This window comes from Puma concolor, chromosome A1, assembly GCF_028749965.1.
Source record: "Puma concolor isolate L17-30 chromosome A1, mPumCon1.1.hap2, whole genome shotgun sequence".
In the NCBI taxonomy this organism is placed as follows: Eukaryota; Metazoa; Chordata; class Mammalia; order Carnivora; family Felidae; genus Puma; species Puma concolor.
Window position 1 is genome coordinate 147,744,940 of NC_141667.1, and position 24,661 is coordinate 147,769,600.

Genomic DNA, 24,661 nt, shown 5'->3' on the forward strand with positions numbered 1-24,661 from the left:
TAAGGAATGGATGTTTAATTTTGTGAAATTATTTTTAGGGATATTTGAAAAGATCTTTATTTTCCCTTTCTTCTGTTAATGCACTGAATTTCAAATCACTCTAAATCTTTTTTTTAAGTGTTTTATTTTGAGAGAGAGAGACACACAAAGAGAGAGAGAGAGAGAGGGAGAGACAGAGAAAATGAGCCAGTGGACAAGGGGCAGAGAGAGAGGGGGATAGAGGATTTGAAGCAGGTTTCATGTTGACAGCAGATAGCATGACTCAGGACTCAAACTCATGAACTGTGAGATCATGACCACAGCTGAAGTCAGCCACTTAACCAACTGAGCCACCCAGGCGCCCCCAAGTCACTCTAAATCTTGAATATTAGTCCACCTTGAAATTATTAAATAAAATTCAGATAGATGGAGAAACATATGGATACATAGATATACAATTAATGTATTTAGTGTGTCCGTATATTGTTTTATAATTTTTGAAGTGGTATCCATGAGGCAGATGGACTGGTAATATTTTTTCTTGTCATATGCTTTTCAGGTTTTGGTGTAAAGTTTTTTCTGCCCTCAAAAAATGAACTAAAAAGTCTTTTAAATTTTCTATTTTTATTATTGCTTGTTTAAGTGTTTGGTAGAATTCACTGATGTTTATTGAATCCTGGAATTTTCTGTTGTGAGGTTCTAATTACAAATTTAATTACTTTATAATATAGGACTCTTTATATTTTCTATTTCTATTTCTGTCAGTCTTGGTATGCTACATTTTTCTAGGAAATAGTCTAGTTTTTCTTTTCTACGTTTTCAAACTTATTGCTAATAAATTGTTCATAATGTCCTCTTAGGCAATTTTAATATCTGTGATATCCTTCACCAAGTCTCCTTTATCATTGGTTACATTGACTAGTTGTTTTGTTTGGCTTTGTGTTGGTCTTAATCACACTTGCCAAAGGCTTATTGATCTTCCAAATCTGTTCAAGGAACCAAATTCTGGCTGTTAGAATCCTCTATATTTTAATATGGTTTCTACTTCATTCATTCATGATACTCTGACCATCTTTGTAATAACTCCAACTCAAAGCTATGTATCTCCTTCTAAGCATGAGTTTAATCGCATAATACAAGTTTGATGATGCAGTTTCATTATTAGTCACTTTCGAGGAGCTCTCCCTGATATGGAAGCCTGATGATGAAGAATTAACTGTATCCAGAAAACTGTGCTCTGTCTGGGATACAGAGCTTTGAGGCCAAAAGCAATGGCCTATATACAGACTCTGAGGCAGAAAAGAACTCAGTGAGTGAAAGAAGGCCAGTGTTAATGAAGAAAGGAAACGAATGCTATCTAAAGCACATACCAGAGGGCAACTGATTTCTGTACATTAATTTTGTATCCTGCGACTTTGCTGAATTCATGTATCAGTTCTAGCAGACTTTTGGTGGAGTCTATTGGGTTATCCATGTATAATAACTTGTCATCTGCAAAAAGTGAAAGCTTGACTTCATCTTTGCCAATATTGATGTCTTTTATTTCATTTTGTTGTCTGATCACTGATGCTAGCACTTCCAATACTATGTTAAACAACAATGGTGAGAGTAGACATCCCTATCATGTTCCTGATCTCAGGGGGAAAGATCTCAGTTTCCCCCCATTGAGGATGATAATAGCTGTGGGATTTTCATAAATGGCTTTTATGATGTTTAAGTGTGATCCTTCTATCCCGACTTTCTGACAGTTTTTACTAAGAAACAATGCTGAATATTGTCAAATGCTTTTTCTGCATCAATTGACAGGATAATATGGTTCTTATCTTTTCACAATTGCACCAAGAATCATTAAATACCTAGGAATAAACCTAACCAAAGATGTAAAAGATCTGTATGCTGAAAACTATAGAAAGCTTATAAAGGAAATTGAAGAAGATACAAAGAAATGGAAAAACATTCCGTGCTCATGGATTGGAAGAATAAATATTGTTAAATGTCAATACTACCCAAAGCAATCTACACATTCAATGCAATCCCAATCAAAATTGCACCAGCATTCTTCTCGAAGCTAGAACAAGCAATCCTAAAATTTGTATGGAACCACAAAAGACCCTGAATAGCCAAAGTAATATTGAAGAGGAAGACCAATGTGGGAGGCATCACAATCCCGGACTTTAACCTCTACTACAAAGCTATAATCATCAAGACAGCATGGTATTGGCACAAAAACAGACACATAGACCAATGGAATTGAATAGAGATTCCAGAATTGGACCCACAAAAGTATGGCCAACTAATCTTTGACAAAGCAGGAAAGAATATCCAATGGAAAAAAAGACACTCTCTAACAAATGGTGCTAGTAGAACTAAACAGCAACATGCAGAATGAAACTAAACCATTTTCTTACACCATTCGCAAAAATAAACTCAAAATGGATCAAGAATCTGAATGTGAAACAGGAAACCATCAAAACCCTAGAGGAGAAAGCAGGAAAAAAACCTCTCTGACCTCAGCCACAGCAATTTCTTACTTGACACATCTCCAAAGGCAAGGGAATTAAAAGCAAAAATGAACTATTGGGACCTCATGAAGATAAAAAGCTTCTGCACTGCAAAGGAAACAATCAACAAAACTAAAAGGCAATTGACAGAATAGGAAAAGATATTTGCAAATGACATATCGGACAAAGGGCTTGTATCCAAAATCTATAAAGAGCTCACCAAACTCCACACCCGAAAAACAAATAATCCAATGAAGAAATGGGCAGAAGATACGAATAGACACTTCTCTAAATAAGACATCCAGATGGCCAACAGGCACATGAAAAGATGCTCCATGTCACTCCTCATCAGGGAAATACAAATCAAAACCACGCTCAGATACCACCTCATGCCAGTCAGAGTGGCTAAAGTGAACATATCAGGAGGCTCTAGATGCTGGAGAGGATGTGGAGAAATGGGAACCCTCTTGCACTGTTGGTGGGAACGCAAACTGGTGCAGCCACCCTGGAAAACAGTGTGGAGGTTCCTCAAAAAATTAAAAATAGATCTACCCTATGACCCAGCAATAGAAGTTAGGAATTTACCCAACGGTTACAGGAATGCTGATACATAAGGGCACTTGTACCCTAATGTTTATAGCAGCACTTTCAACAATAGCTAAATTATGGAAAGAGCCTAAATGTCCATCAACTGATGAATGGATAAAGAAATTGTGGTTTATATACACAATGGAATACTACGTGGCAACGAGAAAGAATGAAATATGGCCTTTTGTAGCAACATGGATGGAACTGGAGAGTGTGATGCTAAGTGAAATAAGTTATACAGAGAAAGACAGGTACCATATGTTTTCACACTTATGTGGGTCCTGAGAAACTTGGCGGAGGACCATAGGGGAGGGGAAGGGGGGAAAATTAGAGAGGGAGGGAGACAAACCATAAGAGATTCTTAAAAACTGAGAATTAACTAATGGTTGATGGGGGGGTGGAAGGGAGGGGAAAGTGGGTGATGGGCATTGAGGAGGTCATCTTTTGGGATGAGCACTGGGTGTTGTATGGAAACCAATTTGAGAATAAATTTAGTAATAAAAAAAAAACAAAAACAAAAAGAAATAAAGCACAGACCAAACACTGAGACAATCACTGAACCAGACAGTAGATCTGGAGATAATATCCAGAATGCCCTCTAGAATAACAAAGTGAGGTTAGGGTACAGGGATTCTGGAATGAGGATATCTAATATTAACCTAGTTGGAATTCTAGTAAAGAAGAATAGAGAGAGAAGTGAAAACAACATTTAAAAATAAGGAAGATCTGGGGTGCCTGGGTGGCTCAGTCAGTTGAGTGTCCAACTTCGGCTCAGGTCATGATTTCATGGCTCGTGAGTTCGAGCCCCACGTGGGGCTCTGTGCTGACAGCTCGGAGCCTGGAGCCTGCTTCGAATTCTGTGTCTTCCTCTCTTTCTGCCTCTAACCCACTCACATTCTGTCTCTGTCTCTCTCAAAAATAAATAAACATTTAAAAAATTTAAAAATAAGATCTTTTTCAGAATTGCTGAAATATATGACTTCATAAATTGAGGAAGTATATCAAGTCTCAAGCAAAATAAATAATAGAAATTAACATCTAGACAAATCCTAATGAAACTATATCACAGACTTAGATCCAAAAGTTAGCAAGAGAAAAAAGTTAAATTGTCTTAAAAAAATTTTTTAATGTTTATTTTTGAGAAAGAGAGCAAGTGGGGGAGGGGCAGAGAGAGAAGGAGACATAGAATCCAAAGCAGGTTTCAGGTTTTGAGCTGTCAGCACAGAGTCCAACACGGGGCTTGAACTCACAAACTGCAAGATAATGATCTCAGCCAAAGTCAGATGCTTAACCGACTGAGGAACCCAGGCGCTCCTAAATTGTCTTTTTAAAAAACTGACGAAAAGGTGCTTTCTAATTATGACAATATAGGCCAAAAAGCACCTGATTTTATGTGGCGTGAATTCCTACAAATCAGTAGGAAAATGAGTGATATCTATATAAAAAGGTGTTAGCTATCACTAATGATTGTAAAAATGTAAATTTTAACTATACTGAGTGATTGCTGCACAGCCAATATTAAAAAGACCAACGATATCTATTATTTCTGAGAATGTAGGATTGGAACTCTCCTATATTATTTCTGGGGATGCAAATAAATACAACCAGTTTGGAAAATTATTTAGCAATAACTCAACTCCTAAAGTTGAGCATATTTGCATGATCTGTGCTTCAGTAATTCCACTCCTACATTTACATTTGACAGAAATGCAAGGATATGTTTCCTAAAATACATGTATAGGAATGTTTACAGTAGCATTATTCTTAGTAATCGAAATGAAACATAACCACCAGGACTTCTGGGTGGCTCAGTTGGTTAGGCGTCAGACTCTTGATCTTGGCTCAGGTCATGATCTCTGGGTACGTGGGATCAAGCCCTGTGTTGGGCTCTGTGCTGACAGCAAAAAGCCTGCTTGGAATGCTCCCTCTCCCTCTCTTTCTGTCTCTCTCTCTCTCAAAGTAAATACATATTAAAAAAAAAAAACTAAACACAAACCAAATGAATGTTAACAGAAGAAAAGAGAAGTAATTGTGATAGGAGCATAGAGTGGAAATTTAGCAATAGGAATGAACAAACTCCAGCAGCTAGTACCACGCAGATGGACATCACAGATCGAATGTTGTATGCAAAAAGCAATATACAAAGGCATGCATACTATATGATTTTATTTACATAAAGTTCAAAATAAGCTAAAGAATAATGGTTAGAATAATGGTTACCTTGGAAGAGGAAAGGGAATAGTTTCTAAAGAGGTTGCAGTGGGGGCATCTGGGCTCCTGGCAAAATGTGCTGGGTTGTAATCTTATGATTTGTGTACCTTTCTGTATGTTGATACTTCAAAAAGGTTTATTTTTTTAAAACTGAAAGATACTAACAGATTCCTAAAGGAAGAAATTTTAGGGTGAGCTAAGTGTGTGCCTTATGAAGTATGAAGAAAAAACCACTACGAAAATAAAATGAAGAGGGAAGGAAATATGGATAGAGAAAGAAATAGATGTTACAAAAACAATGAAGCCAGACAAAGTTTAAGGAATAAAAGTGAAACTGTTAAGAGTAGTATTTAGTAAAATTTAAATAGAAGAAATTGAAGCAAGGCCAAAATTTGGGTCCTTGAAGAGGGTAATAAAACAGATAAGCCTTTAGGGAAATATTCTTATAGTAAAAAAAAGTAAAGGTACAAACAAGTAATTCTAGGAATTTAAATAGATGTTATAGCAATGGATATGTAGATTTTTTTAAGTGAGAGAATACACAAGTAACTTCATTCAAATGAAACTGAAAACATAATGGAATTGTTCTTTGAAAAGAAAGTATTTTAACTGACTCAAAAAAAAAATTCTTCAGTAGACTCAGAACTAACTTTTAAAAACATGAATCAATGAGTGATAAAATATCTTCTCATGGAAAACCAGAGGCCAAATGATTTTCTAGACAAGTTCATGCAAACCCTCAAGTAGCACCTAAGTCCAATTTTATAAATCTAAAAAGAGAGAAGCCTAAAATAAAACAAAAGGCATTACTCCAGCCCCCAACAGTCACTTCTCCCGTGCCTATACAGTATAAGAAAATAGAATTATAGACTGATATCATGTAAGAACACAAAGCGAAACATTAGCAAATTAAAGTTTGCAATAACTTTATATGTTCAAAACTATAACCAAAGTAATACAAAGAATATTTCAAAACCTAAGAAGACTTGACAGATCAGTAAATAAAATACTCTCCAGAGGGGGGAAAATAAAGAGCAAAGGAATGAATGAGCACCTGAACAGAAGAAGAACCTCAAATGTCCAATAAAGGTGAGAAGATCTTCCAACTCCAAACCACAAGGAAACCGAGCTTCACACATATAAGATTGCCAAATTTAAAAATTGTGTCAAGGGGCGCCTGGGTGGCGCAGTCGGTTAAGCGTCCGACTTCAGCCAGGTCACGATCTCGCTGTTCGTGAGTTCGAGCCCCGCGTCAGGCTCTGGGCTGATGGCTCAGAGCCTGGAGCCTGTTTCCGATTCTGTGTCTCCCTCTCTCTCTGCCCCTCCCCTGTTCATGCTCTGTCTCTCTCTGTCCCAAAAATAAATAAACGTTGAAAAAAAAATTTTTTTTAAATTGTGTCAACACTAAAACTGTGTGATACAACATGAACAGTTTTCTTCCATTGGTAGGGTATAAATTGGTTTCATTACTTTGGAGAACAATTTGACCAAATTGGTAAATTTGAACACACGCACATTCCATTGCATGGCAGTTCAACTCTGAGATGTATCATCAAGAAGAATGCTACTCAAAGCAGGGTCCTCAGATAGATATGACTCTGCAAGTTGTCCTGACCAGTCCATGCAGAAATAAAAACAAAAACTTTAGAGTAAGCATTTAGAAGCTTTGATAGTAATTTGACATTGCAATGTCATCTATTTTGTGTTTTATGAAAGTATCTGTCTATAGCCAATTGGAAAACTTACAAATCCTTCCTTGTAGATAGTTTTAGAAGCACAGGTCTGGAGGCACCTGGGTGGCTCAGTCATTTGAGCATCTGACTCTTGGCTGGCTCAGGTCATGATCCTACAGTCATGGGACTGAGCCCTGTATCAGGCTCCATACTGAATGTGGAGCCTGCTTCTGATTCTCTCTCTCCTTCTCTCTCTGCCCCTTCCCCACTCATGCTTGCTCTCTCTCTCTCAAAAATAAATACATAAACATTAAAAAAAGCACACTGCTCTGTATAACATTCATATGTGACTTGGGGGATATAGGCAATGATAATAGTTCATGGCACACTAGAGTAAATGCACAGTACTCTTTGTGCCCATGGGTAACTGTGTACTTCCCTTACCCCAGGCCCTACCTGGCCAACTTCAAGCCAAACACGGGCCATCATCTCTGCCCACTAACTAAAGCAGTCATGGCCAACAGAGGACCTGTGTCATGCTGGTTGGTGAGCTCTGTTCCAGCAACTGTCATACACACATAGGAGATATGCAAGAAGATATGTACAAGGATTTTCATGTCAGCATCATGTATCATGATGATAATACTGAAATTGACTTAAACGTCCATCACATGCACCCACACACACACACACACACACACACACACACACACACACACACTTATGAATTTTCTAATGTTGACTAAAAAAAGGGAATCAACAAAGTACATATAGTAAAATATACTAAATAATGTTTTAGTAGTTTAAAATTATATTAAATAAATACATAAAAACAGAGAATACACCCTATGAAAATATAAGAAAAGCAACAGGAAGACAAATATTAAGCTCAGGATAATGGATACCCCTGGTGGGAAAGAGAGGGAGGTGCACTGAGAAGGAAATGGAATATAATAGAAGTACAGTGGATTTCAAATGTACTTGTCATATTTTATTTTCTTAAGCTAGGTTGTTTTTATATATTACAGTATCTTTAGAAATAGTTTATAGGGGTGCCTGGGTGGCTCAATCAGTTAAGCGACCAATTCTTGATTTCTGCTCCGTTCACGATCTCAAGGTTTGTGAGTTTGACCCCCACGTCGGGCTCCACATTGACAGTGCAGAGCCTGCTTGGGATTCTTTCTCTCTGTCCCTCTCCGTCTGCCCTTCCCCTCCTTGTGCTCCTCTCTCTCAAACTAAATAATTAAACTTAAAATACAGTTTATAATTTTTTGAGAGATAAGTTCCAGAGCAATAATTTGCTAACAGGAAGGTCCTACTGCAGAGTTCCATCACTTATGATAGAACATTGTGGGGTGTGGTTGTGGGATAAACAAGAAGCAGGGACTTGAGATGTCTTGATACAAATAGAATGTAGTTGTCAGCATCCTCCAACCTCTGCTTAAACAACTCAAACAGCAGGGGACTCACTTTCTATTAAGAGAGCCTGTTCCATTGTTGGACAGCCATGGTTTTAAGCCAAAAATCAGCCTTTCAGTGTCTTGATGGTCTTTGCCCATGTAGAATGGTTCCATTCTCTCTCCCTCCAAGTATCTGAAGACAACTTTTCTGTCTTCCATGGGTGTAGTCTTCTAGACTAAATTTACTCTGAAAGCCCCCTCTTTAACTTATTTATAGTTGATCTCACATCCTACTTCACACAAAAACAGAGGCCTTTGGATTTGAACTAGCTTCCCTAACCCAGCCTCCAAATGTGTGGCTACCTGCCTCAAATTTCACAACCTCCCTTTCTGTATGTCAGAACAAATGATTTCCCTATTCAAGGGTGATGTTTCCTAGTACTGTTGAGTCCATCTTCTCCCATTTTCTCCTGTTTCATTGCTTACTCACTTTCTGGAATGTTTTAAACACTTTCCCTTTTAGTTTGTCTCCATTAATACAAGAAGACATTTTCCTTAAAGAAAAAAAATTAACCAATACAGTTGACATGGGAGTCTTCCTTGATCGCTCCAACCACATTTTTACTTCTGCCCAGAGGTAACCAACTTTGTACTTTTAGTACATTCCATCATATTTTTCTCTATGTATGTGCACATATTTATATGAATGTGGAAACATGTACACTTGTGTGTGTTACGTGAGACAATAACTTATTTATTATCCAAGCTTTAAAAACCTACAATACTATGTACCCTGGAGAGCTTTCCATGACTATATATAGACCTCTCTCCTTTCTGTTTTTTTACTTTCTGTAAAAAAAAAAAAACTCTTCTTTTTTTAAAATGTTTATTTATTTATTTTGAGAAAGAGAGAGGGAGAGCGCGTGCCTGTGTGCATGAGCAGGGGAGGGGCAGACAGAGAGGGAGAGAGAGAATCCCAAGCAAGCTCCGTGCTCAGTGTGGAGACCGACACAGGGCTCAAACTCGTGATGGTGAGATCACAACCTGAGCTGAAATCTAGTCGGTTGCTCAACTGACTAAGCCACCCAGGTGCCCCAAACTTCTACCCGCCCCCTATTGATGGTTCTTTACTTTCATGGGATGTTTTATTTTGATATAATTTCAAACTTACAAAAAAGTTTTAGGAATAATACAAAGATCCTATGTATACTATTTAACTAAATTCACTAGTCGTTAACATTTTTCCAAATTGCTTTGTCGGTAGTTCTCTCTCCAATCCCCCCTTTTGCCTCCTGTACAAGTCACATTTTTCTGAACCCTGAACCCTTTGAGAATGAGTTGAGGACATTATACTCCTTTATGATACATTTTTAAAAAAAAATTTAATTGTTTTATTATTTTTTGAGAGAGAGTAAGAGTGAGCATGAGTGGGGGAGCGGCGGGGGGGGGGGGGGAGAGAGAGAGAGAGAGAGAGAGAGGAAATTCCAAGCATGCTACATGGGCAGCACAGAGCCTGATGCATGACTCCATCTCATGACCGTGAGATCATGACCTGAGCCAAAATCAAGAGTTGGATGCTCAACTGACTGAACCACCTAGGCGCCCCCTCGCCCTTATGATATATTTTTGAATCTGTATTTGTTAAGAATAAAGTTTTATCTTTTATAACCACGATATAGTTAGCAAATAAGAAAATTTAAGATCGATACAAAACTAGTACTTAATCTATGACCGATACTCAAATTTGGCCAGTTGTCTCTGTATGTCCTTTATAATTTGTTTTATCCTCCTGGTCTAGAAAGTTGACTTGCATTTAGTTGTATCTATTAAGTTTCCCACAATTGGATTTCTTTGTCCTTTCTAAAATCATTTATGAAGATTCATAAAAACATTTATGAAGACTGGTTAGTTTTTTTAAAAAGTCAGTTTACGGGGCACCCAGGTGGCTCAGTTGGTTAAGCATCCAACTTTGGCTCAGGTCATGATCTCACAGTTTGTGAGTTTGAGCCCCGTGCTCGGCTCTGTGCTGACAGCTCAGAGCCTGGAGCCTGCTTCATATTCTGTCTCTCCCTCTCTCTCTGCCCCATCCCCACTCATGCTTTGTCTCTCTTTGTCTGAAAAATAAATGAAACATTAAAAAATTTTTTAAAAACTAAAAAAATAAATAGTTTACATTTAATTTTGGTTTATGTCTTTGAGATTGTCTGATAGCTCCTCACTATTAGATTCACATTATGTATTTTTGGTGGGATGAACACATAAATGATTGGTCTTCCTTTCTTACATCATATCAGCAGGCATATGACATTAGTCTGCACATTTATTGATAGTGTTACTTTGTTTCCTTGGTTGAGGAAGTAGTTGCTACGTTTGCCTTCCCTTGTTTTGTTTTGTTTTTTAAATGTTTGTTTATTTTGAGAGAGAGAGAGAGAGAGAAGCAGAGAGAGAGAGAGGGAGACAGAGAATCTGACCCAGGCTCTGTGCTGACAGCAGTGAGCTCACTGCAGGGCTCAGACTCACAAACTGTGAGGACATGACTTGAGCCGGAGTCAAACCCATAGCCAACTGAGCCATCCAGGTGCCCTTCTTCTTCTTATTTTTTTAAACAGCAAAATTACTATTAACCTTTTGTAAGTAGTAAAACAATGTTTTGTAAGGTATTTTGATACCATGGAAATAACCATTCTGATCTTCACATACTTTCCCTCACCATAAGGAACAGTTTTTTCCTTTTATTTATTAAGCAAGTACCTAAGGATTTCATTTACTTCAGTTTTTTATTTCATATTTTTATTCATTTATTTCACATATTTTATATAACATATATTTATTTTATACTTTTACTCATAAACTCTTAATATCAGTATTCTTTGGATGCACGGACTCTCCCAGATTTGTGATTTTATGATTTGTGCCCCTTCAGGCTGCCCTGTGTGTCCCTTATGTCCTTCATATCCGCATTTGAATGTTTCTTCCTTTCTGGCATGAGATGTTTCTGGCTCAACTTGAACTTCCCTGTCCTACTTCTGTAATCTGCCGTTTCTACCAGGAGAACGGTATTCAATATTTAGTGGAGACTGGTATTAAGAATTCAAGGTCAAGCACGAGGTGTGGGATTCTTTTGCTGCTAGGTCTCTTTCGCGAAACACAATTCGGAAATGAATACACAAACATGTTTATTTAAATACGTATCTGTATCTGTTTCTAGATCCGTAAGTTCATACTGATGCTTCCAATTCCTGTCTAATACCACAAGGTTCCTCCCAGTCTGACCCCACTCTGCATTTGCAACTCCCTTCTCCAACACTGAGAAATCTGCTTCTGCAGTCCTCAGTGTATATTTAGTTTCTCAACCTTCTAGTATACAGAAAGTAGTTTTACAACTGCTTACCCACACTGCTATGGAAAAACAAGCATAATAAATGTCTTTAGATCGAGGTAATTTCATTCAAGTGAGGTCTGTGGACTGATTAATATCGTACCAATGTTAATTTCTTGTTTTTATAATTATATGAGGGTTTTGTAAGATGTTACCATTAAGTAAATGGGTAGGGATATAAGGAAACCCTTGTACTTTTTTTTGCAACTTTTCTGCAAGTCTATTATTATGCAAAATAAAAAGTCATAAAAAATTACTAAGGTTGTTTCCTCCCCTGCAACACACACACTTTGAATATGATTATATTTTTCTTTTTTAAAAATTTTTGAACATTTTAACTTATTTTTGAGAGACAGAGCGAGTGTGAGCAGGAGAGAGGCAGAGAGCGAGAGTGAGAGACAGACAGACAGAATCTGAAGCAGGCTCCCAGCGTCAGCACAGAGCCCGACATGGGACTCGAACTCACAAACCGTGAGATCATGACCTGAGCTGATGTCAGACGCTTTGCCAACTGAGCCACCCAGGAGCCCCTGATTATATTTTTCATTTGAGGTTACCATGGGGTTCATTTAATTTTGTTCTGTTTTAGGGTTTTTTCCATATTCTCATGGATACAATTTTTTTTCCACTCAGAATTTTTTGAGCATGTAAACTATTGATGTGGTTTAAAAACTAATAATTATTAATAATATACCTAGACAAGTATCATCCCTCCCTATTCCTTCCCACCCTATCTCCTGTAGTATATAATTTTTTTAGTTTCTGACTTATACTGGTATTTCCTGTTGTAAGAATAAAACGTGCTTTTCTTATTTCTCTTTTTTACACAAATACACTACAGGTACATCTTTACACTTTGCTTACTTGACATCTGTCAATAAATCCTTGATGTCATTCCCTGTCTGTTCATGGGGATCTTCCTTATTCTTTTATGCAGCCACTTGTTATTCCATTTTGAAGAAAAACATTTTAAAATGTGAGCATCTATGTTGTATGCAATGTTTTGTAATTATCGGTAATTCTGTAATTCACAACCTCATTTGTAGATACTCCTGTAGTGTTTGAAGTTGTATCTTCAGAGTCAAAACCTAGAAGAGAGATTTCTGGCTCAGAAATAAATCCGGGCACCAGGGTGGCTCAGTTGGTTGAGCATCTGACTTTGGCTCAGGTCATGATCTCTTGGTTCGTGGGTTCGAGCCCCCTGTGGGGCTCTGCACTGGCGGCGTGGAGCCTGCCTGGGATTTTCTCTCTCCCTCTCTTTCTGCCCCTCCCCCACTCATACTCTCTCTCACAAATAAAACATTAAAAAAATAAATGTAGTTTTCTTAGATATGGCCAATTTCCCTTTGAGAGGGTTGTGTCCTTCCACATTCCCACCAGTGAACTGGGCTGTCATACATTCCATTTTTGCCAGTTGAATGGGTGAGAGAGAAAGGCCTATCAGTGTTGTTTCAATTTGCACCTCTCTTATTATTAATAAAATATCTTTTCATCTGTTTAAGAATCATTTTATATCTGGGTGTTTTTTGTCTTTTGTTTTGTTTTTTTTTTTTTTTTTGAAAATCATCTGTCTTTTACCCATTAAAATTTTTTTCTATTAGGGTTTTAGATCTTTCCCTCTCAATTTTAAGAATTCTTTTTCTAGGGGTGCCTGTCTGGCTTACTCGGAAGAGCATGCAACTCTTGATCTCAGGGTCATGAGTTCAAGTCCCAGGTAAGGTATAGAGATTACTTAAATAAATAAAAACTTTAAAAAAAGGATTCTTTCTCTATATTAATTATTTTAGTCCTTTCTCTGCAATGAATATTGCAAATAGTTTCTTGTAGTTTATCACCTACTTTTAACTTTGCTTACAATCTTTATTGCTATGGAAAACTTCTTTTATTTTTACAAAAGCAAATGTATGTGTCTTTTATTACCTCTGGATTCCAATAAGCCTTTCATTATACATTAGAGAAATTCATCCATCTTATATTCCAATACTTGTAAAGTTTCAGTTTTACATTTAGCTCTGTGATCCATTTGGAGTGAAATCTTTTGTATGATGTAAAGTATGGATCTAATATTATCCTTTTGAAAACACCTATCCAGTTCTCACAGGTCACTTATTAAAAAGTACGTCTTTCATGTTTCTACTAGGTCTTGAGTCTATTCTGATATTTATTTTTCTTTTAAAACCATGACTGTTCCATACAACATCCAGCGCTCATCATGACAGGTGCACTCCTTAATCTCCATCACCTATTTCATCCATCCCTCTGCCCACCTCCCCTCTAGTGACCATCAGTTTGTTCTCTAGAGTTAAGAGTCGGCTTCTTGGTTTTCTTCTCTTTCCCCGCCATGTTCATTTGTTTTGTTTCTCAAATTCCGTATAGGAGTGAAATCATATGATATCTGTCTTTTTCTGACTTATTTTGCTTATCACAATACTCTCTAGCTGCATCCACTTTGTTGCAAATTGCAAGATTTCATTCTTTTTCATGGCTAATATTCCATTGTGTGTGTGTGTGTGTGCGCGCGCACGCATGCCACACACCACAACTTCTTTATCCACTCAGCAGTCAGTGGACATTTGGGCTGTCTCCATAATTTGGCTATTGTTGATAGTGCTGCTATAATCACAGGGGTGCATGTATCCCTTTGGACTAATGTTCTTGTATCCTTTGAATAAATACCTAGTAGTACAATTGCTGGATCACAGGGTAGTTCTATTTCTAACTTTTTGAGGAATCTCCGTACTGTCTTCGAAAGTGACTGCGCCAGTTTGCCAAAACCATGATTATTAATGTTTGGTTTATTTGAACTCTCCAGGCTGCAGAGACACCTTTTTTTTTTTAAATGTTTATTTATTTTTGAGAGAGAGAGAGAGAGACAGAGCATGAGCAGGGGAGGGGCAGAGAGAGAGGGAGACATAGAATCCAAAGCAGGACCCAGACTCCGAGCTGTCAGCACAGAGCTCAATGCAGGGCTCAAACCCGTGAACCATGAGATCATGACTTGAGCCGAAGTTGGGCACTTAACCAACTGAGCCACCAAGGCACCCTGAGGCTGCAAAGACATCTTAAAATTTCCCACAATGTTATTTCTGATAGTTTTGCTTTATATGCTTTGATATTTAGTGCCTACAATTCGTGTCCACTTTCTTTTCACTGTGAAATGAACTTTTATCAATCTAACATGGGCCATTCTTTTGTGAGTTCATATTGCTTTCCCTTGAGTTCCATTAGTCTTACATGAATATTGCCACCGCCCTGTTTATTTGTTTGTTCACACTGGCCTAAACCTTCCCTGTAATTTGGGTTTTACGTTCTCCTATCATTGTATTTCACATGCTTTTTGTAAAAAGCACATAGACATGTTTTCTTTTTAACCCAATCTTTAAATTCTCCGTTCATTGAGAATTTCATCCATGGTTACTTATAGCCAGTCTGCTAGCTTTCATCTTACTTTGGATTCCTTGCTTCATGCTTTCTCACTTTTTATGCTTTCTTGCAGGGGTTTTTTTTGTTTGTTGCTCTGAAATCATTTTAATTTCTAGGTTTTTAGGGGCACCTGGGTGGCTCAGTCAGTTGAGTGTCCGACTTCAGCTCAGGTCATGATCTCACAGCTCGTGAGTTTGAGCCCCGTGTTGGGCTCCGTGCTGACAGCTTGGAGCCTGGAGCCTGCTTTGGATTCTGTGTCTCCTTTCTCTGCCCCTTCCCTGCTCTCTCTCTCTCTCTCTCAAAAATCAATAAACATTTAAAAAAAATTCTAGCTTCTTAATTATCAAAGTCAAGAATGAAAACACATGTTATTACTTTTATCCCTTCCTTTTTAGAAATGTGTTTTCATCAAATACCTTTATAAAGGGTTATTCCTTTAAAATGCAGTCTTCTATTTTTTTTTAATAAAAGGACTGCTTTTAAAAAAGCATTATTTGTTTTGTTTTACTAATTTTTCAGGTCTTCTTTATTAAGGATATAGAAGAAATGTCCTCTTAATGTGACTATTTCCTTTTTTTATTTTATTTCAGAAAGAGTGTGTTAGTGGGGCAGGTGCAGAGAGAAAAGGAGAGAGAGAATCTTAAGTAGGCTCAACACTGAGCATTGAGCCTGACGTGGGGCTAGATCTCATGACCCTGAGATTGTGACCTGAGTGGAAATCAAGAGTTGGACACTCAACTGATTGAGCCACCCAGGTGTCCCTTAATGTGACTAATTCTAGATGACATAAGGAGCAGGGATATCATGAAGATACAAGAGATTCCATACTGGAGCTGTTTCATCATCACTAGAAAATGTTTGTACACCTTTATTCCCCCCAGTGTGTCCTGTTTTAAGAGCAATAACTCCTTTGTCACCATTGCTCTCTTTGAAGTGAAGTATAATCCTCAAATTCCCTGAACATGTTTTAAAAAGCATACAAATGGTACAAAATTAAGTTTTTAAAGAAATAAGTGAAAAGTGCCCTTTTGAAGTCATATTATGTTCTTTCCCCTTACAAACTCAAAAATAAAAATATTGGCTTACTTAACGCCTTTGATCTATTCACTGTTAGTTTCCTTTCTGAGGCACTGTGATTTTACCCAACAGAATGGTTATTTTGGATTTATATTCCCAAAGCCTATAAAAATAACAATGTCCAACCTAACGATTCCTTTTATAAGCAGTAAAACAAAAGTGGGAAGAAACGAGATAGACAATAGGTTCATCTGTGATGCAGAATTATGCATAATCACATTACATGTGTAAAAACTGGAGAGAGAGAGAGGCATGTCTCTATTCTAGCCCCCCTGAAGGGATGGTAGGTGGGCACAGTGAAAATTCTGGTCTTTTAGAATAATGTAGATTTAGAATGTTATGACCAGAAGGTGTTAGATTTTTGTTGTACATTATACCAAATGTCTTCTTACTAAAGCAATTTTGATTCTTCCTGTACAGTGAAGATAGAGATATCTTTATTTTAGTGTCTCAAATCATCCTTCATGCACCATCTGAGTAGGGCTGATGGCCACAATCTCTGCAGCATCTGAGGTGCTGGCCTTCATTAACTGGTCCGGCTTCAGCGGAGGTAACAGGTGGCAACACAGAGTTTCTTCTGTCACCTGTTTGATTCCCTGTCACTCATACCCACAAAATATCCCACCGTGTGTGTGCATTTTCCCTTTGAGCTCAACTAATTTAATGTAAACGAATTCAAGTATTTCCATTTTTTATTTTTATTATATATATTTTTAACTTTATTTAGAGAGGGAGGGGGAGAGAGAGAGAGAGAGAGAGAGAGCGAGCGCACAAGCAGGGGAGGGGCAGAGAGAGAAAGGGAGAGAGAGAATCCCAAGCAGGCTCCGCACTGATAGCATGGAGCCTGATGCAGGTCTCAAATTCATGAACTGTGAGATCATGACCAGAGCCAAAACCAAGAGTTGGCCACTTAACCAAATGAGCTACCCAGGCACCCCTATTTCCACTATTTTAAATATTTTTTCTCTTTTAAATCTCTACACCCAATGTGGGGCTCAAGCTCAACCCTGAGATCAAGAGTCACATGCGCTACCAACTGAGCCAGCCAGGCACCCCTCAAATATTTCCATTCTTTTACCTTAGCTGAGGGCACTAGGTTTTCTCTGTCACAAAATATGTTAAGGAACAGGATTGACTACAAGAAATATCTTGTCTACAGATTTTTGGGAATGTCAGGTACATAGGAGACCTCAGGGAAGATGATGATTAAGTGGTTGGGCTATGGAGAGAGATAAGAACTACTTTCCTAACCTGGAGTCAAGGAGTCAAGTTATTAGCAAAGTAGGAAGCCTGGAGAGAAAGGATCCCTCTTCAGCTTTCTGCTTGGCCACAATCTGCTGACCCCTGTCTCCCTCACACTCAACTTAGAGCAGGACCTAAAGTTGAGCCAGCTCTAATCCAGAACCCCTAACACTGCCAGGATAAATTGCCTCAGGAATTTCTAATTACTTTTGTAAACCCTTCCCCAACCCTGCCACGTGGGGACCATGAATGCTGGGGCAGAAGAAAACCCATAACTAGAGTAAAGGCATGTCCAGGGGAAATTTTTAAAATTATTTCTAAACCTTTGAAACGGGAGGTATCTGCAAAGTTAAAATCTGTATTTTCCATTTCTGCATTCACTGACGTGAGACATATTTCATACAAGTACTAGAAAGCAGCATTTGTGGGCTGTTTGGGGGTGGGTCCTTCCCTGGCCTAAGAAATTGAAAAAGAGCATGCCCATCAGGGGCTCTAGCAATAGTGTCAGTGAGATGGAGAAGTTGCTGGTGTCCTCCTGGCCCCCTGTGTGTGTGTGTGTGTGTGTGTGTGTGTGTGTGTGTGTGTTAATTCCCAGCCTTGCAACATCTACCAGGATTCATTTGTCAAACAGTAGGTTTGATAGTATTTTCTTAGTGGATTGGCTGGACAGTTCAGTTAGAACACAAACTGTATCCGTGTGCGTTACAGATGGGAAGAAGTACGAGCATGCTCACCAGCCATAGGGTTGGGTTTGGAAAAGGAATTGAGCCCTTTGGTACAACTCTTGGGTGGACATACCAGTAGAGCCCTAATCAAGCATCCCAAGTCCTCAGCACAGGGCCCAAGGACCCTCCACATTTCTGGGTCTTATTTACCAACAGTGGATATGGCAAGAAGAGGAAAGAGTAGGTCAGACTAACAAAGACAAAGAATATGTGCCTGTTGATAGTCTACATCACATGACACAAAAAATAGCCATAGGATCAGGAAATGAATAAACAAATCCAGAGTCCAGTAACTTCCTTTAAGGATTAATGAGACAAATGGGAGAATTTATAAACTACACTGCCAGGTGTTCAAAGTTGTAAGACAGGCAGGTACTGGGGTTGATGAGCATTTGTTGCCTTTTACTGGAAATGGTAATAAAAAATGTCTACCATCATTTGGAAAAATAGATGCTAGGCTTCCTAAAGCCCTTCTGATATCTCTTTGTACATTAGTTTTGTGGCTGAGAAGAAAGAGGCTCAGCAGGATTGAGGCTATTCAAGTGCATAGAGCTAACAAATGTCAGGACTCAGTTCTAAACCCCATTCTTTGAACCTCATGCTCTTTTCCACTTCGTTATTCCACCTCTCAAGACCAGGCAAAGTTGAAAAACAGTAAGTCTATAGAATTTTAATCCACCCCTTGAGATTTGTATTAAACCTAACCAACAGGTTTCCCCCCCAATAACCATACTCTCTTTTCGAATATAATACCCTCCTTTTGGAACATAATTATTTGATTATTGCAGATGCTTTGGTGTTGAAGGGGTTCTTGGAAAAACAATTACCAAGGGAGGAACCATGAGGGAGAAAGCTTATAAAATGTCCTAGATGAGGAAACTGGGTGGCTTTGTCAGTGGAGCGTTCGACTTTGGCTCAGGCCATGATCTCACGGTTCGTGGGTTTGAGCCCCGAGTCGGGCTCTGTGCTGACAGCTGAGAGCCTGGAGCCTGCTTCGGATTCTGTGTGTGTGTGTGTGTGTGTGTGTGTGTCTCTCCCCCTCCCTATTTGTGCTCACTCTCTCTCAAAAATGAACAAATGTTTAGAAAAATAAAAAAATTCCTAGATCTATTACCTGCTATAAACTTGGTTCATCTGCATTTCTTGATAAGCATGGGATCTTCTCTGTAATGGCCAGACTGTGACACTGTGTATAAGTAGGAGAAATTAAGAACATTACTGAGGAAGGTGGTGCTGTGGTAATTCAAAATGATTTGTGGTAGCCATGTGTTCTTGCACTGGCTGTAGAGAAACAGGGAGACCTGGTGGTAGGCTGGTAGGTGTAACAACATACTCAATTATTGGTAGAAATTTTGAAAAACAATGTGCAAATTAGAGCAAGGCATAGATCCCCATAAAAGAGAAGCCCTCTGAGGAGCCCTGAGAGGATTCTGCCTCACGTTGAAGCCATGTGGGAAGAGACCTTGGTGATGTTGCGTGAAGTAGGGTTCATTCAGCAATTGACCACAATACCTATGTAATGGATGGGTCTTCTCTGCCTCTTCCAAATTGTGGTTATTTGGTATTTTTTTAAATACACAAACAGAAGATCATATGCTTTTGTTGAATCATTACCAGTCTTCATACACAGTAAAACCTTGCTTTGCAAGCATAATTCCTTCCAGAAACATGCTTATAATCCTAAGCACTTGTATGCCAAAGCACATTTCAAGAACCATTGGCTCAGTTGTGATCATGTGACGTTCGGTGTCATGTACTACTCATATTGCAAGACATCGCTCATTTATCAAGTTAAAATGTATTAGAAATGTTTGCTTGCCTTGCAGAATACTCACAAGAACAAGTTACACAATCCAAGGTTTTGTTGTACTTTGTTGTACGGGAAAAACTTGATCAAATTGGGGAACTGAAGAATGCCAACGTATAGGAGCTGCAGTTAATCAGGAAGAGGAGAACAAACACAAGGTAATGAAATCTAAAATCTAATTTCTCTCTTCTTCAACAAGAGGAACTATATGTTATTCTTTCCCTACTCTTGTCACATATTCTGGGATGGTGGTGCCAATTGGTCAATAAGATAATAAACAGTTATCTGCTATTCTGCCTTTTAGTCACAATAGAGGTAGAATAGACAAGAATTAACTGCATCAGTTGCCAGAACAAATCAATCATCTTTTCAAAATTTCTCTCTATTACATCCAGTGTCTACCACAAATATATGATCTACTCTTGTATACAACCCCGAATACCTAAAAGAAAATTTTAATTTTGTCCTTGGAATCGACATCACTGTGAAGTGGGATTTGGGAGTTCACTGAACTCAGAAGTATGTTCCTTTAATCTGCTCTAGAAGTTTTTCTTTCTCACTTACTATTAAAAGACTTTCCTCATCCTTGATGAGGTCTTGTCCTCATCCTACATGGACATATACAAGATGTGCAAATGAGTTTCCTTTTCAGCCACTTCAGACGGGTAGTAAACTGTAAGCAATTCTCATGCAATCTAAAGGAATCATACCTTTATGTCCTTGATCTTGAATGGAAATGTTTGATTTTTGCATCAGTTATGGAGAATAAATGTGAAAGTGATTGAATTATTGAACTGTGAAAAGTGATGAAATCAATTACTCTAGTGTTTTGTGTTATAGAAGAAAAATACTTGGCATGCTAGCATCTCGCAGCCTGGTATGGTTATGGTACACCAGGCATGGTGTATGGTGTAAAATAAAGGGCGGAGAGGGCAAGAGCAGATTTCTCTGAAAATGAAGGAGTAAATTTTAGGTTTGGATCAATCCAAGCAGATTAATTGAAGAACTTTCCAATTTGTGCCTTATTTTTGTGACGTGTTACCCCTATCACTGCTATCAGCTCTCCCTGTAGGCTCTGAAGAACACCGCCAGATGAGGGGATTCCACACTGCTATCACCTCTACAATGGTTCTCTTCAACCCAGTCGATTCTTATAGTAAATCTGGGAAGAGATGTGCTGGCCACAGCTAACTATCCCATCCCCTTTCACTGCATCTGACTTTAAACCACCCGTGAAACAGATGTGATGAAATTCATGAAATTTACTAGGTGCTATTTACTTTGTACCAAATATGTGAGTTACAGACCCAGAGAGGGCCATTTGTAAGGTGATAAGTGACATGTTAAGAGTTAGGCTCGTTAATATACATTATATACTGTTAGGAACTATGCAAACGGATGCATATATGGATATGCAGGTGTATAATCCAAACTGAGCATATCAAGGGCCTCCCATCATAAACAAACACAAGGGAAAAGATGAAATAACTAGTTGACAGCAAAAATTCTTTGGTATGAGTTCACAGTGGTATACTCTGCTCCTTTCTTTGAATGAATTTCCTGGTAAAGTGGGAATAAAAATAATTCTTTTTTTTTTTAACGTTTATTTATTTTTGAGACAGAAACAGAGCATGAGTGGAGGAGGGGCAGAGAGAGAAGAAGACAGAATCCAGAGCAGGCTCCAGGCTTTGAGCTTTTAGCACAGAGCCCGATGTGGGGCTCAGACCCACGAACCATGAGATCATGACCTGAGCCGAAGTCGGACACTTAACCAACTGAGCCAGCCAGGCACCCCAGGAATAAAAATAATTCTTGAAAGTATTTTTGCACCCCAGATCAATCGATTATCTATCTATATATGCTTTGATATAACCGCTCCACCTTCCACATAATTTGGAAACAAATAGAATTAGTAAGGGACAAATGGAACTGTAGGGGCACCTGGGTGGCTCAATTAAGCATCTGACTCTTGATTTCGGCTCAGGTCATGATCTCATGGTTCATGAGTCTCAGCCTGGCATTGGGCTCTGTGCTGACAGCGTGGAACCTGTTTGAGAGTCTCCCCCTCTCTCTGCCCCTCCCCCACTTGCATCCTCTCTGTTTCTCTCAAAATACATAAATTTAAAAAAAATGAGACACTGTAAACTCAAAAAGAATAATAAGCTGGCTGTATCAAATGAAATGTGACTATAATGTTTCATAATGGGGAAAATGTTAGCGAATAGGTTACAGAGTGATGGCAAATCGTCTTCTGACCGGCCAGACATTGGGTGATCAAAGGTATCAACACATATCAGACAATAACCAGTCATTTTAGCTTGCAAATAATGTGGGAAGTGAACCTTTAGAAATGTCAAGTGACCAAACAGGTATGTGCAGAAATTAACTTTTTTTTTTTATTATATATCATATAATGTAGTAGTAAAGTTTGAAGTGCATGAATAAAAAGTTAGTGAAATTACAGGAGGAACAATCTATAGAGCGATAATAGGTGCATTCCTTGTGCATCTGAAAGGAAAAGAAAAAAGAGTTTTCACTCATTTTGGCCTAAAACTTAGTGTCAGGTTCCCAGGATTCTGACATCAGAACCCGGATAACGCTGATTAGAACCATAGGGGCTTTACAATAAAAGCTAAAATATTGACCATATGATGGCAAAAAGTCTTAGTTTGTGGTTAACTGATTCTCTTCTAGCTACTCTCTGATGAAGTTGGTGGCGCTGTGGAGGAGGACCGCCGTCTCCTGGACGAGGATCGGGACCGCTCGGCGTTGTAGGTGACATGCTTGTCGTAGTTCTCCATCTGAGCCTCCAGGACATCTCTCTGCTGCTGCCTGATGGTCTGGCTGATGAGCCCAGGGAGGGCGTGGATGCTGCCAATCAAAGTCTCCAGTTTCGTTTCCACGGTAACAATCCTCTTCTCAAAGTCTTCGCTCCGCTCATTTAGGTCGGAAATCATGTCATACATGATGTTCTGGGTCTGCAAAACAGGGCGGACACGGGTAGAGCAACCAGGAACTCAAGGTTTCACGACACTTGCCCAGGAAGCGAGCTGTCCGCTCTCTTCAACCCTTTGTTGAAGCTGTCTTGTTTCCCTCTAGAGGGCCGCCTGGGTAGCTCATCCGGTTAAGCGACCCACTCTTGATTTTGGGTCTGGTCATGATCTCACGGTTCATGGAATGGAGCCCAAGGTTGGGCTCCGTGCTGCCAGCGAGGAGCCTGCTTAGGATCCTCTCTCTCTCTCTCTCTCTCTCTCTCATTCTCTCCCCCTTCCCCCCCCTGTTTGTGCTTGCTTTCTCTCTCTCTCGCTCTCAAAATAAATTAAAAAAAAAATAACAAAATGTGCTCTTAGCTGCTTCACAACCTCTTAATGGTGATAAATGAACCAACTGAATAAGGGAGTTACTGTTCATGATACAGGCACCTCATTTGAGTTTGGCCACGGAGACAGAGTGCATTAGCTTTATTTTTTACTACATAGTCTGGAGGCTATGTGAACAACATCCATTCATTCAGAAAATACTGAACCCCTATGGCATGGCAGCGCTAGAGCTGTATTAGTAAGCACAGCACTAAAGAAATACTTTGAAAGGAATAGTGTCTTGCCTCATAGATATATTCCTGAGATGACATTATGCAGTATATATTTATCATATAAACTATATATCTAGTAAAATGTTATATTACATTATTTCCAAGTGGTCTGTTTTATCATTTGACCTTACAGTGATGTAAGAGTCTGCCCCATCTTTGTTCAAGGTGTGTCTATGGGAGAGCCACGTTTGTAAATATTAATCGAGAACATCTTTCAGTCTCACATGTGCTACCCATCTTATATGTATGATATATGTATGCTGTCCTACAGGTAAGTTGTTGAGGATGTCACTATCTTCTACTCATAAGACATCAAATATTCAGGTGCACCTGGGTGGCTTATTCGGTTAAACATCCGACTTTGGCTCAAGCCATGATCTCACAGTTCATGAGTTTGAGCCCCGTGTCGGGCTCTGTGCTGACAGCTCAGAGCCTAGAGCCTGCTTTGAGTTCTGTGTTTCCTCTCTCTGCCCCTCCTTCTCATGCTCTGTGTGTGTCTCTCGCTCTCAAAAGTAAAGAAACATTTTTTTAAAAAGCATCAAATATTCAACATTTACATGCTTATATAGTATGTTATTGATATACATGAAAATGAATATGATTTACTTGTGTTATTTTATGAGACTAGGACAAAGAGGTGTGATTTTCATAGATGATATTGGAAGCTTTATAAAGAACATAGCTGATTTATCGAACAAACAACAAAATGTATTGAGAGAGGCCCCTTTAAAAGCATTTGTTGTTAAGGGGCGCCTGGGTGGCTTGGTCGGTTAAGCGTTCGACTTCGGCTCAGGTCATGATCTCACAGTTTGTGAGTTTGAGCCCTGCATCGGGCTCTGTGCTGACAGCTCAGAGCCTGGAGCCTGCTTCAGATTCTGTGTCTCCCTCTCTCTCTCTCTCTCTGCCCCTCCCCTGCTCATGCTCTGTGTCTCTCTGTTTCTCAGAAATAAATGTTAAAAAAAAAGTTTTAAAAAGCATTTGTGTTAAAAGGCTAAAAACTTCCATATATGCTAAAATACCTCTTTTGGACCTAGCTCAGGAAAATGGAAGGTCACTGATGACAA

General features: G+C 38.8%; 1 protein-coding gene across 2 annotated transcripts in view; it reads right to left on the reverse strand.

The window, feature by feature from the left end:
* Nucleotides 1–22,379: 22,379 nt before the first annotated feature.
* KCNN2 (potassium calcium-activated channel subfamily N member 2) overlaps nt 22,380–24,661 on the reverse strand; it is a 474,348-nt gene continuing 472,066 nt past the window's right edge. For both annotated transcript variants that reach the window (XM_086705936.1, XM_025924196.2), the window contains exon 11: nt 22,380–22,983. In XM_086705936.1, coding sequence (XP_086562062.1) covers nt 22,696–22,983 — 288 coding nt within the window. In that variant the 3' untranslated portion in view covers nt 22,380–22,695. The remainder of the gene's footprint in view (nt 22,984–24,661) is intronic.